Source organism: Lissotriton vulgaris, chromosome 11 (genome assembly GCF_964263255.1).
Source record: "Lissotriton vulgaris chromosome 11, aLisVul1.2, whole genome shotgun sequence".
NCBI lineage: Eukaryota > Metazoa > Chordata > Amphibia > Caudata > Salamandridae > Lissotriton > Lissotriton vulgaris.
The window spans coordinates 1,091,854,228-1,091,866,442 of NC_141699.1; the positions used below are offsets into that span (position 1 = coordinate 1,091,854,228).

A 12,215-nucleotide genomic window follows, 5' to 3' on the forward strand; every position below is an offset into this window, starting at 1 on the left:
TTATTACAGAAAATTAGCTTGCAGATGATTGCAATTGATCGCCCAGACAGGTGTTGAATAAAACTTGTGTCTCCACTTATAGAGTATTTAGGTGGAACCACGATTGAGTTACCTTCAAATCCAGGGTTACAGGAGCATGAGTAATTTCCAATGGTGTTAGTGCAGGTTGCATTGGTATGGCATGTGGTGTTCTTCAGACACTCATTTACGTCACTGCACGATGTCCCGTTACCTAGAGAGGACCAATGAAGCCGTTAGAGCGTTGCATACATGGCAGTCGCCAGGTGTATCGGGTGCACTGACTGTGACATGGAATCCACGAGGTGAAGTGTCGGATAGGGGACAGCATTTCATAGGTTTATACAAACTGGAAAGTCATAGCTCTCCAACTGTTGTTTGCAATACAATATAAAGTAATTAATGGTTTTTCGAGCAACACCATGTGGACAGTGATTAATATCCACCTAAGGCGAACAGCAGTTGATTAAATGTCTATAAATGTCCATAAAAAGAATGTACTGCATTTAATATGAACAGTATTACACCAAGAGGAATATACTTCCAGGGAGATGCAGTAACACAAAGTTATAATTAGCTCAATAGAACATTGCCTCTGATCAGGCCTAAGCAGTGCTTAAATTGTAAAACGTTAAGTGCCAGGACCCTTCTTGGACGGCCCCTGCTGCCAGTATGGGGAAAGACTTAACGCTACCATGGCAAATTATGATTTAGTCTTTCTGACGTGTGCTACTGATGAAAATGGAGAAGTGATCCCCACTTTCACGGGAAGAAAAACTAAGACGATAATTGATCATGTTTTAGTTTCCTCTAGCATCACCCTCAAATGCTCTACCCCAAATTCCTTATTTGCTTCCCATTCATTCCTACGGGCCAATAGGCCCAAAGGAATGAATGGGAATTGCGTATGCAATTTGCTAGTAGCAATTAGGTACTCGCAAATTATGCACGCAATTTCCAGCCCCAAGGATTCCTAAAGGACACCCTGTAGCAGACCTGAAATGTACATGTCTGCACATGAGGCGTACATACGGTGTACATAAGGTGCATGATTGCATTTTTCAAAGAAATCACAATTTACCACCAACATGAAGTTGGTGGTAATTTGCGATTTCTTACAGCAAAATTGCAATTTGCAATGGATACTTGAATAGCATTTAGGGAATCGCAAATTGCGATGCTCTAAATGCTAGCGCAAAATATGGAATCGCACATTTTGCAATTCCTTATTTTGCGAGTGGGTTTTTACTTACCCTCACTGCGGACAGCTAAATTGCGATCGCAAACGCTGACATTTTGCGAATTTCAGCGTTTGCGATCGCAATTTACCTTAATAAATCTGGCCCATATTAATTCCATATATCTTCTAACAACACCCTTTGACTAGTCATTCATTTTATTACAAGACAGGAGGCTCTTTTATACAGTTTCTCTTCCTGCTTTATAGTGTACAGCAGTGAGAAGAATACTACAGCTCCCATAATCCTGCTTTCACATGCAGGAAGTTACTGGCCCAACAACAAGGCCCTTCCCACCTATAAACAGCAGCCGCACATACAACATTTTCCCCTGTTCTTGCTGTTAGAGATAAGTGTATTTCAAAAAGCTGTTTGCTACTCTTGTGTTGTGGTTTGCTGTACTTTTAGTTACTTTTTGTTTGTTGTTTAAACTGAATTTTTTTTTCCTTAAGTGAATTTCCCCTTGGTGCCTGCTTTAGGGCACTACATGAAACCATTACTTTGCTTCAGGGTGCTTTGTCTGTTTTGTTTATTTAAGTTCAAATGTGCCCCCTTTCAAGGATCGCATGTGTACAATTATATTGTAGCAGCGAAAAGTTGCTGGGGACTTTTCCTAAATTTATTTCATGGTCAGAAACATTGCATTATTTGTTGCAAGGGAGAATCTTGCCTGGGGAAGTGTTCATACAAGTACAAGCTGCCTGGGTTTATGTGAATGTGATTTAAAGGCATATTTTATACAACTTGTTCAAAGGAAATATTTTGGGGGTTGAATTCCTGGTTTTTTGCTGATTAAAATGCTTTACTGCAGTGTTAATAAAGAGGAAGGTGAGGTTTTTAAGAAAACCATTTGTGAATTTTTGGACAATTCACTTTCTAATTCCATTCATAAAGCAGTCTCTTAATCTATTACAAGTGTGAACACTGATATAGAAAGTTCAATTATTAAAATCTTTTATGTCAATTCCTGAGTACTGCAAGTCACATGCCCAGCAGGGGGAATTATGTAGCCCTGACAGCAAAAGCAAGTATGTTAGATCTAAAATGAGGCTAATAATATCTGAAAAATCATCCATAACCCTCGGATTGGATGCCAACACTTTAGCATTTTAAACAATGTAGAGAAGGACCTTAGATAAGGATCAGTGGGATATGGTCTTAGTGCCAAGATATATTATTGAATAGCCTTGATCCTATGTCCTGTACTTTCTGTGGTGCTGAGGAGGAAAAGAGCCAGGGGGGGTCAAATGACCCCAGAAATAATTCAAGTTGGACCCAAAGAGCCCGATTCACAGAACTAACTTAAGACAAAATCCTAAACTTACTACTTTTGGTATTCACAGAAGTTAGGATTTTGTCATAAGTTTGTCTTAAGACAGACTTAAGACAGACTTAAGACAAAATCCTAACTTAAGTCTGTCTTAAGTCTGTTTTAGGACAAACTTATGACAAAATCGTAACTTCTGTGAATACCAAAAGTAGTAAGTTTAGGATTTTGTCTTAAGTTAGTTCTGTGAATCGGCCCCAGCGTGCGTTCTTGTTTGTTGGTAACACGAATACAGGGCTTTCCTGGAGGGACCCATAGGCTCTTATTCCAGGGATTAGAAGGTCTAGCCATAAAAGATACAGCATTACAGTGGAAAAAATAGGATAGCATTATTTAAATTAGAGGCGTTCTGCTTCGAGACAACAGCCCTATGTAAGGAACTCAACTCTATCCCCTCTACTTTTTCACTTTTACGTAAAAAAGCTAGTGCCATAATCACTTATCTTCATGCAGATGACACAGAATCAATAAATAACTTAAACAGTATCCTAGAAACCCAATGTCGGGCGTGACGCCCACATCAGAAACTGTCTGTTCTTGGATGAAACAAAACAGCCTCATCTTAACCCATTTAAGTCAGAAACTCTGCCATTTTGTTACAAAGTAAACCTTTCCACTTTGGCCTTTAATGGACAAATGTCCAAATCCAGTCTATAAATTTAGGGACCTTGGTCCAATCCTAACCTAGGAATTAAATTGTGCAAAATTCATTGGATGAAAGAAATTGGACCTTAAAAAACATAATTCAACTTTATAGAGTATGGAAGAACGGGGAGGGCAGTACTGAAGGACCGCTGTGGAGTTACCTTGGAATCCAGGGTTACAGGTGCACAAGTAACTTCCACCGGTGTTAGTGCAGGCCGCGTCTTTGTGGCATGGGCTGGTCAAACACTCATTTATGTCACTGCAAGATGTTCCATTACCTAAAGAAGATCATGTAAGTATTCAGAATATCACATTTATGTGATTCCATGTGTGCATGTAATAAACTAGGAGTGACATGACATATAGCTTAGAAAAGGAGGTCTGCCCTGAGTCATCTTGATAGCCAGGGTTACAGGCGCATGCATAACGTTCGACAGTATGAGTGCGCGTGGCATTTACGTGACATAGGCTGTTCCTGCATATATTTACATACCTGCATTATGCACTGTTACCTAGAAAAGACAAAGGACCTCATTCACAAACTTTTGGGGTAGGGCAGCGCTGCAAGCCTTTCTGCTGCGCTGCCCAACGTAAAAAAAAAAGGGCAGGAAAGCGCTGTATCTATATGATACGGCACATTCCTCCCCTCTCTTATGGCACTGGCGGTCAATTGGCTGCCATGCACAAATACAGGCACTCTAGCACCATGGTGCAAGGGTATCTGCATCACAATCAGATTCTTTTTTGTGTGGGAAGGGACACGTTCGCCCACAAAAATAACCCTTATACTATGCGTGGGGAGGCGTCAGCTGTTGACACATTCCGCGGTTTATAGCTTGTAGTAAATCTGGGAATGTGTCGAATGCCACGGCTGTTACGTGGGAATATGGGGAAACAAGTAGAGAGCAAGGAAGAAGGTACGTCCTGATCACCAATGTAATGCTAAACTTTAACAATGTGGACGATCCCACTACAAGTATGTGTTACAATCACTTACTGAGGTAAGTACATGGACCCATTAGGTGTACTTAAAAGACCCCTCCCACACCAAACTTGCTTGGTGTCATGGTTTATCATTGGGGTCCCAACCGGGTGGCCGAGTTCCCCTCCGGTTGCGCTACGACGCCTGATTACAGCGGAGCTGGTGAGATGTGAATATATGATGTTTCGTGAATTGATCAAAAATATCTCCGGCTTAGTGAAAGGACAAATGTCTATGTGTCTTGTCTTGTCCTTTCTTCCCCAACAGGTTTTTTTGACAAGTGTCAGTAAGTACACCGACACTCCAACCACACATCTTAGCGCATGTGTAGGTACTTCACTTTTTTCACGAGGCTGTTCACCTTTGTCACTCCCTAGTCTCACTAACCCGGTCCTGAAGAAAGGCCTTCCATACACTCTTTCATGGGCTGAAACATGTAGACCACGTCACATAGTCAACTCAAGGGATTAATCTCCTGGTAGTTGCACCACATAATTTAACCATATTCTGAGCTGCCAATAATAAACTCTACAGGCAAGCATCCTCGGAGATATTTTTTATCAATTGACAAAACATCACATATTAGCACCTCACCAGCTCAGCTGTAATCAGGCGTCGTAGCACAACCGGGGGGCACTCGGCCACCCGGTTGGGACCCCAATGATGAAGCATAACACAAACCAGGTTGGTGTGTGAGGGGTCTTTTAAATACACCTAATGGATCAATGGACTTACCACAGTAAGTGATTGTAACACATGTAGATGGGTTTGTCCACATTGTTTAAGTGTTACCTGGAATTACCCACGATAACACCCATTGCAGTGTGAGGCAACAGAGCAACTTGCGCTGCCTTGCCTCACACCATTTCTACAAAACTATGAAAAGCCACGCAGGTGGCTTTACATGGCCTCGCAGATATAGCTAAGCCCTGTGCGCCACTGGAACATCACAAAAAGTAATGTTCCAGCGCCGTCGCCTCCAATTACTTAGAGTTTTGTATCGAGTTTAAGGACACATTAAGACTCCCGCTGCAAACACGTTTTATGCAGCCCCAACAGTGCAAGAGTGTGTTAACTGCAGACATCTCCAACACGATATCTGAGGCTATGTTACCAGGCAAGAGGATGGACCATGTAAACTTACAAGGAACCCAAAGTGGAATCATATCAGAGAAGGGGAATATTAACAACAAATTGATGGAGCGCAGCGCCACGCTGCACCATACGGGAAGTGCAGGGATGGTCTTATTTACAGCAATACGTTCCATCCCTGTTCTTTCCTCTCTCTTGGCTGTACAGTTGTCTGCCTAGCGCCAACGCAGGCAGCCTTGCGTCACGTTGCAAGACTGCCTGTATTGAGGAATGATTGTTTTTGTGTAGGAAGGGACAACTTCAGCAGCAAAGCCAAACTGTAGATTTCATCACTTAACTCCTTGATGCCGGAAGAGGAGAATTTTTAATTCTGTTTCTAAGTATTGCCTTTGCTAAAGTTTTACTTATCAATACGATACCTGCATCTTTTGCACAATAGCGTAATCACGATTTCTAAATATGTAATTATGATAGGTATTGATTACTCAGAACCAAAGTATTTATAAATCATAATGTGAGAGTACCTGGCAGGTCTAGAGTAGTCACAATAATGATTGGATCTCAGTGACTTTACAACTGAGGTGCAGTAAAGCCCTTGTCCCTTTTCCCATCTCTGTAGGCCCACAGGCCGGCAATACAAGTCCAAGGGCCACAGGAAATCTAAGTGGAGCACAAACAGCCTGTGTGTGGTGTGTCAATAGGCAGCGATATCAGGGAACAGCGGTATTCATCAAATGTCATACATATAGGACACGGGGAGGTAAGGGTCGTCATCACCATAGAATGGAAGGGGAATGGAAATCAGGCTTCCAAAAGCAGACTATTTCACAACATCCTCACCTCTAAGTGTAAGGCGGCTGCTGCTGCCACTGTCAAAGTGCACCTGACATGGCCCATTTTCTGCTTGATGAAGCTGTTTTAAAGTGATTTCCCTGAGGCTTGGAGTACCTTTTACTGGTCAGGAATGTGTTTTCACAAAAAAGAAGTGGAGGATTGTATATCCCCGTAGACTTTGGAGTGAAGCAGAGGGAACAAAGGAAGAGGGCAGCCCTTGGTGGACATTTTACAGATCCGCTCAAATTCCAGATACCTTGATATCCAGGGTTACAGGTGCATGCGTAGCTCCCAGCGGTGTTAGTGCAGGTTGCGTTTTTATGGCATGGGCTTGGCAAACACTCATTTATGTCAATGCAAAATGTCCCGTTACCTAAAGCAATACAAAAATAGCAATGAAAGGATTGTATTCACTCCATAAGTTTATGACATGAAGAAATTCTTTGCTATACAACAGTTTTTTTCAATTTGATATAAATCATAAACTAATGAATATTTTTTTATCATAACAACGTGAGAGCAACATTTTATTCTCATCTGTCGCAAACATCAGTTGTTTAAATGTCTATAGGAGTAATGGGCTTATTAAATACTTATTTTACCAGTACATGTGCTATAGGTTAAGTATTTTAACAGGTATTGAGCAAAAAGAAACATGGTTCAGGGAGCTGGTGTAAAACGTATGTCTACAACAGGACAAAGACTTTGCCCAGGCAAACATGTGGCTGTATGACATATCTGAAGCATTTCCCCACTCTACGCCATGGTGCAGCCTTCACTGGGTGAGCCAGGAATAAACCTATGAAGTGCATCCCGCTACAGTCAATGCTTTGTTCAGAGCTGTGAGACCTGCCATCCTTATGGGGGTCTTCCGCAATCTTTTTGATTTTTTACCTCAACGTTTGCTGAATCTTTTTGTTGGCCATAGGACTCTTACGACTTTTCCAATGAGAATCAATACTAAAGTGCATGTGCTTCTTCCCTAAACATGTGTGCTATTGGTATATACAGGATTGGCATATTAAATTTACTTATAATTCCCTCGTAAAATGGAATACCATATATGCAGGGCCTGTAAGTTAAATACTACTAGTGGGCCTGCGGGACAGATTGTGCCACCCACAGGCGTAGCCTTTCAAATCTGACTCAGGGCTGCCATTGCAATGCCTGTGTGTGCAGTTTACCTCCTCTTCAACTTAGCACTTAAAACTATTTGTCAAAACTTAAACTTCCCTTTTATTACAGATAAGTCACCCCTAAGGTAGGCCCTAGTTGGCACTACGGGCAGGGTGCTATGTAAGTAAAAGGGAGGACATGTACTGTTATGTTTTGCATATCCTGGAAGTGACAAATAGCTAGATTTGTTTTTCACTACTGTGAGGCTTACCCCTCTCATAGGTTAGCACTGGGAATTTGTTGATACATTTCTTAAACTGTAATTCCTGATCAGAGAGTAGTAGCTTTTTCATATTGCATATCTTTGGAATGGTAATGATTAATTAATCCTTACTGGTGAAGTTGGATTTAAGAGTATTGGCTTAAAAATGCCACTTTTAGAAAGTGGGCCTTTCTTTGAACTTACTGCTCTGTGTGCCTATACACATCTGTGGTAGATGACAGCTACAGTTTGTGCATTCCCTCTAGACAGCCACAAACAAAGGAAGGATAGGTGTGTCTGGTTACCAATCTAAATACAGTTTCATTCTGATGACCTTGTCTGGGCAGGATGGAAGGGAGGGGCTAACAGTTCTCTTGATTAGGTATTGTCCTGTCCCCCCTCAAAGGGCTGATTTACCCCCATAGATAGCATGGCAGACAGGGCTGGGAAGAAAGGGGGACCTGTGCACTTCAGAGAGCTGCTTTGAAGTCATCCCCAACATCAAAGGCATTTTTGGGTATAGGTACTGGTTCTTTGACCCCCTAAAATCAGAGACTACTGGAATTTTAGCTCATGCTCTGCCAGAGCAACTGATGTGCTGCTGAAAGGACACAACTGGACTGCTGATCAGGAAGGCCTGCTTTTCATTTTGTTGCCCTGCTGCTTGCTGCCTTTCTGACTTTGCTGAATGAGAGCTGGACTTTGCCTTCACTCCAAGTGATCTCCAAGGGCTTGTTGGCTTGCCTCCTGTTGTTTGAGACTCAGGGATATCAAAGTCTCTACCCCTGCTCCTGTGCCTGGTTCACTAGAAGTGGACCCAGATACTTGCACAGTTAAGTCCACGCATATCCCATCTCCTGGAAGCAGAACCGACACATCAGCCCTGTTGCAAGAGGAGAAATTAGCACATTGCACTTGGGGCCCGGGCAACAGCACTGAGACTGCTGCTGCACTGCCATAAAAAAGGAGAATCCTCGCACCCTTTTGACATGGCTAAACTGGGGCATGAGTCAATGCATCGCTGAGCCCACCATATCGCAGCTGCTGCAGGCTACAGAGATCGACGCTTCCCTCAAGCGCATGGGCAAACCCAGTGCATTGGCTTCAGCAGCATCCCAGCGGCTTTGCTGCTTGCCTTCGGAAAGCAACGCTGTGCCATCAATGCATGTAAATCATCGACTGATCTCACTGTTTGGGACCAGGAAAGGTAGTTTGTTCATTGGAGCCTGCATGTGTCTTGTAGCCAGTCTGTGCTCTATTGCGGCTGGCACAAACTTTGACTTTGCCCCAGTCCAGGGCGATCTAAAATAACCCCAATAGCACTATTTGCTTCTAAGTGCTTTCCTGCATTTAATATCTCAAGTTCTATAGATTCGATTTTTGTCGTTTTGGTTTTATTTTGTTCAGAATATATTAATCTATTTTCTAAGCCTGTGTGGAGTCTTTTTGCAGTATATTCATTGTGTTACTGTGTGTGTGTGTTGCACTAATATTTTACACATTGCTTCTTTCGATAAGTTTGACTGCTCTGTGCCAAGCTTCCAGAGGGGGCAGAGGTAAAGAGCCACATTTATGTACCCAGGACAGAATACTAATAATGGAGGAGCAGGACTGCTGTGAAGTTGCCTTGGTGTCCAGAGTTACAGACACACAAGTGACTTCCCAAGGAGATAATGCAGGTTGCATTTATGTGGCATGCAATTTTCATGCATTCTTTTCTGTCACTGCAAGAAGTCCCATTACCTAAGAAGAAGCAGTAAAGAATTGAAAGAAAGATTTTCCTGTCAATCACTGTCTATATGCTGTCGCTAAAGTGTGACATTACATATAGGTTACAAAAGCAGTTACCCTGGTATCCGGGGTTACAGGTGCATAAGTAACTTCCAGCGGTGTTAGTGCAAGTTGCGTTTATATGGCATGGGCTGTTCAAGCACTCATTTATGTCACTGCATGATGTCCCGTTACCTAAAGAGGACCAAGACAGCAATCAGAACATTATATTAAGTACAATCAGTGGGCCCAATTCACAAAGGTAAATTTAGACCAAAAGTCTAAGTTTAGACCTGAAAACAGACTTTATCACACCTGGTAGTTGCCAGCTGCGATAAAATATCGCCCTCGTAGTTACTTTTTGGCAGGTGTAATTTGCCTCAATTAAGCTTCGAAAAATTTCGTAAACATGCCGTATTCACCAAAATACACATATTGTTCCTAATAAAGTTATTATAGGCAATAATTATCACATCCAAGAAAATCAAAAAACATGCGAGTCACTTTTAACGAGGGCCCTAGTGCATAAATTGACACATGTGGTAAAAGATTAGATAATAGTGCCAGCATTTCAGTTTTTTGCCAAGTGGGATCTTTTGTTGCTGTAGGACTATTGTTTCTATTAAATTACATAAAAATTAAGCACTTCATGTTATTTTCTTATAATACAAGTGGCCAATGATTCATTTCCACCTGTAACAAAAAGCAATTGCTTGATTATCTGTAGAAGTCAAGTGTCAAGGGGTTGTATTTTAGAAGAATGCAGACAAACACATACACCTGCCAAACGTTTGTGGCCAAAATACTGTCTACAAGAAATTCATGACGGTAAGAATATATAGGTAATTATACATTTACTATTCTAGCAATTTACCCATCTACGTATATCGAATTTGTATATCGTCAACGTACATACATGTGTAGTTAAGAATAGTAAAACAAACTATACCTACTTGTATTTAGTTACCAATACAATAGTCTGCCTTTCGATATATACTTATGATATTTTGGCTGGGTGATATTTCAATATCAATATTCTGGTAAAAAAAATGAGCCACAATATATTTAGTTCAACAAGGATTGTGGTACAAGGAGTAGGTTTATTGGAGCTAGAGAAACACATATTAACATCTAGTTTGTGCACAGACCCAAGGTACTTGTTAAAGATGCTCACTTGTGTTTCCAGAATATATCTTGTTAGTAAAGGTGCAGGAGAACCACTTCTTACCTTGGTATCCAGAGTTACAGGTGCATGTGTAACTTCCAAGGGTGTTAGTGCATGTCGCGTCTGCATGGCAAGGGTGATTCAGGCATTCGTTGACATCACTGCAAAATGTTCCATTCCCTAGGGTTGATCAAGAAAGTACTGGTAGCGTTATTTTGATGTTACTCACTGCATGTATTCTATGAGCAGGAACCAAGTATATATTAAATAAAAGGAGCGTCACTGTGAAGTTACCTTGGTATCCGGAGTTACAGGCGCAGGTGTAACTTCCAACAGTGTTAGCGCAGGTGGCATTCACATGACATGGACTTACCATGCACTCATTTACATCACTGCAGTAAGTCCCATTCCCTATTGAAAACAGAAGTAAAGTATGTAGGGCTATTTACTCACTTATCTCACCATAGGTACCATTTGGATCAAGTGTGAGATAACATAAACACTACTATGGCCAACACGTCCCGATTCACACAAACAGGGCACCTGGATCTCAAAGATGGTATCAAAGGCCAAGCTCCCAAGCTGGGGATCAGCAGTGCAAGGGTAATATGAACCCACATGGCACCAAAGTGGGATCATGTGGGACAAAATGGAATTAGAAGCTTAGAGGAATGCCCACCACACTTCTCTCAAAGAAATGGAAAACTGAATTGTCTAGGTAAAAGGGACCATTTGTTACAAACTTTGTGTGTTTATTTGAATAAAAAATTGCCCCCAATAACTTATAAACCAAAACCACAGGATGTGTTCTGAAATTGAGCACACTATTTCTGTGAGTTGAAATGTCCTGAACAAATTTAGCTAGCAAAAAAATCATAGAATTTCTTAGTTTTGCTCTGAGCCACCTTCAGGCCTCACTGGAGCAACACAGAGCAAATCCCTCTGAACCTGTCCTTAACAAGCACTAGCACCCCTAGTAGCTCTGGCTAATTCAAAAGTCACAGTGAACTTTTACTGATTGGCAAGTTGGTGTGTGTGGCTCCGTGGATGAGTGAGTGGGTGGCTGTGAGATTGAGCCAATCGTTTCATCTATAATTGAGTGCACGACTGAATGAGTGTTTTAAAATGTGAATTGGTAGGCCAACAACATTCAGTTCTTGAAAATCTTCTCTGCTCCAGACATCTATGCCTCACGCGCTGCCTCACCTCATCCATACTGGAATAGTCTGCACCCACCTTAAACCATTGAAACCCACCAGGCACCCACTGAAACCCACCGAGACCAAATACCTCATAATATTTAAGAAGATCAAGCAAACAGCTAGTCCAAACCCGGTTGAGGACATGAATTAGTACAGATTTGAACTTCAATTTTCATTCAACGCTGAAAACGGGAAACATCCATTACAACGCAGTCATTACAACGAGTTACCTTTACAACGCAACTGTTACAATGCATGTCACTACTTTGCATGCCATTACAAAGCATACCATTACAACACATGCCATTACAACGCATTATAAGGTAAGTAATGGAAGTTTTTTTTAAATATTAGGGTGGGTATGAGTTTTGGATTACATGGGAATAGTAATATTTACCACTACACTATCCAACACTTACCCTACTGTTGCACTCACTGGAGTTGGAATAGTAATTGCGTTGTAAAGGAATGTGTTGTAATAGTAGTTTTTTTAAATCCGTTGTAATGGCATGCATTGTAAAGTTATGCAATGTAGTTGCGATGTAAAGACTGCGTTGCTAAAGT

General features: G+C 41.6%; 1 protein-coding gene across 1 annotated transcript in view; it reads right to left on the reverse strand.

The window, feature by feature from the left end:
• LOC147684202 (uncharacterized) overlaps positions 1–12,215 on the reverse strand; it is a gene marked incomplete at its 5' end in the record, with an annotated part of 198,799 nt that overhangs the window by 106,113 nt on the left and 80,471 nt on the right. The window contains 6 exons of the mRNA XM_086942612.1: positions 113–232; positions 3,390–3,506; positions 6,393–6,509; positions 9,363–9,479; positions 10,513–10,629; positions 10,744–10,860. Of these exons, the coding sequence (XP_086798738.1) occupies positions 113–232; positions 3,390–3,506; positions 6,393–6,509; positions 9,363–9,479; positions 10,513–10,629; positions 10,744–10,860 (705 nt within the window). The remainder of the gene's footprint in view (positions 1–112; positions 233–3,389; positions 3,507–6,392; positions 6,510–9,362; positions 9,480–10,512; positions 10,630–10,743; positions 10,861–12,215) is intronic.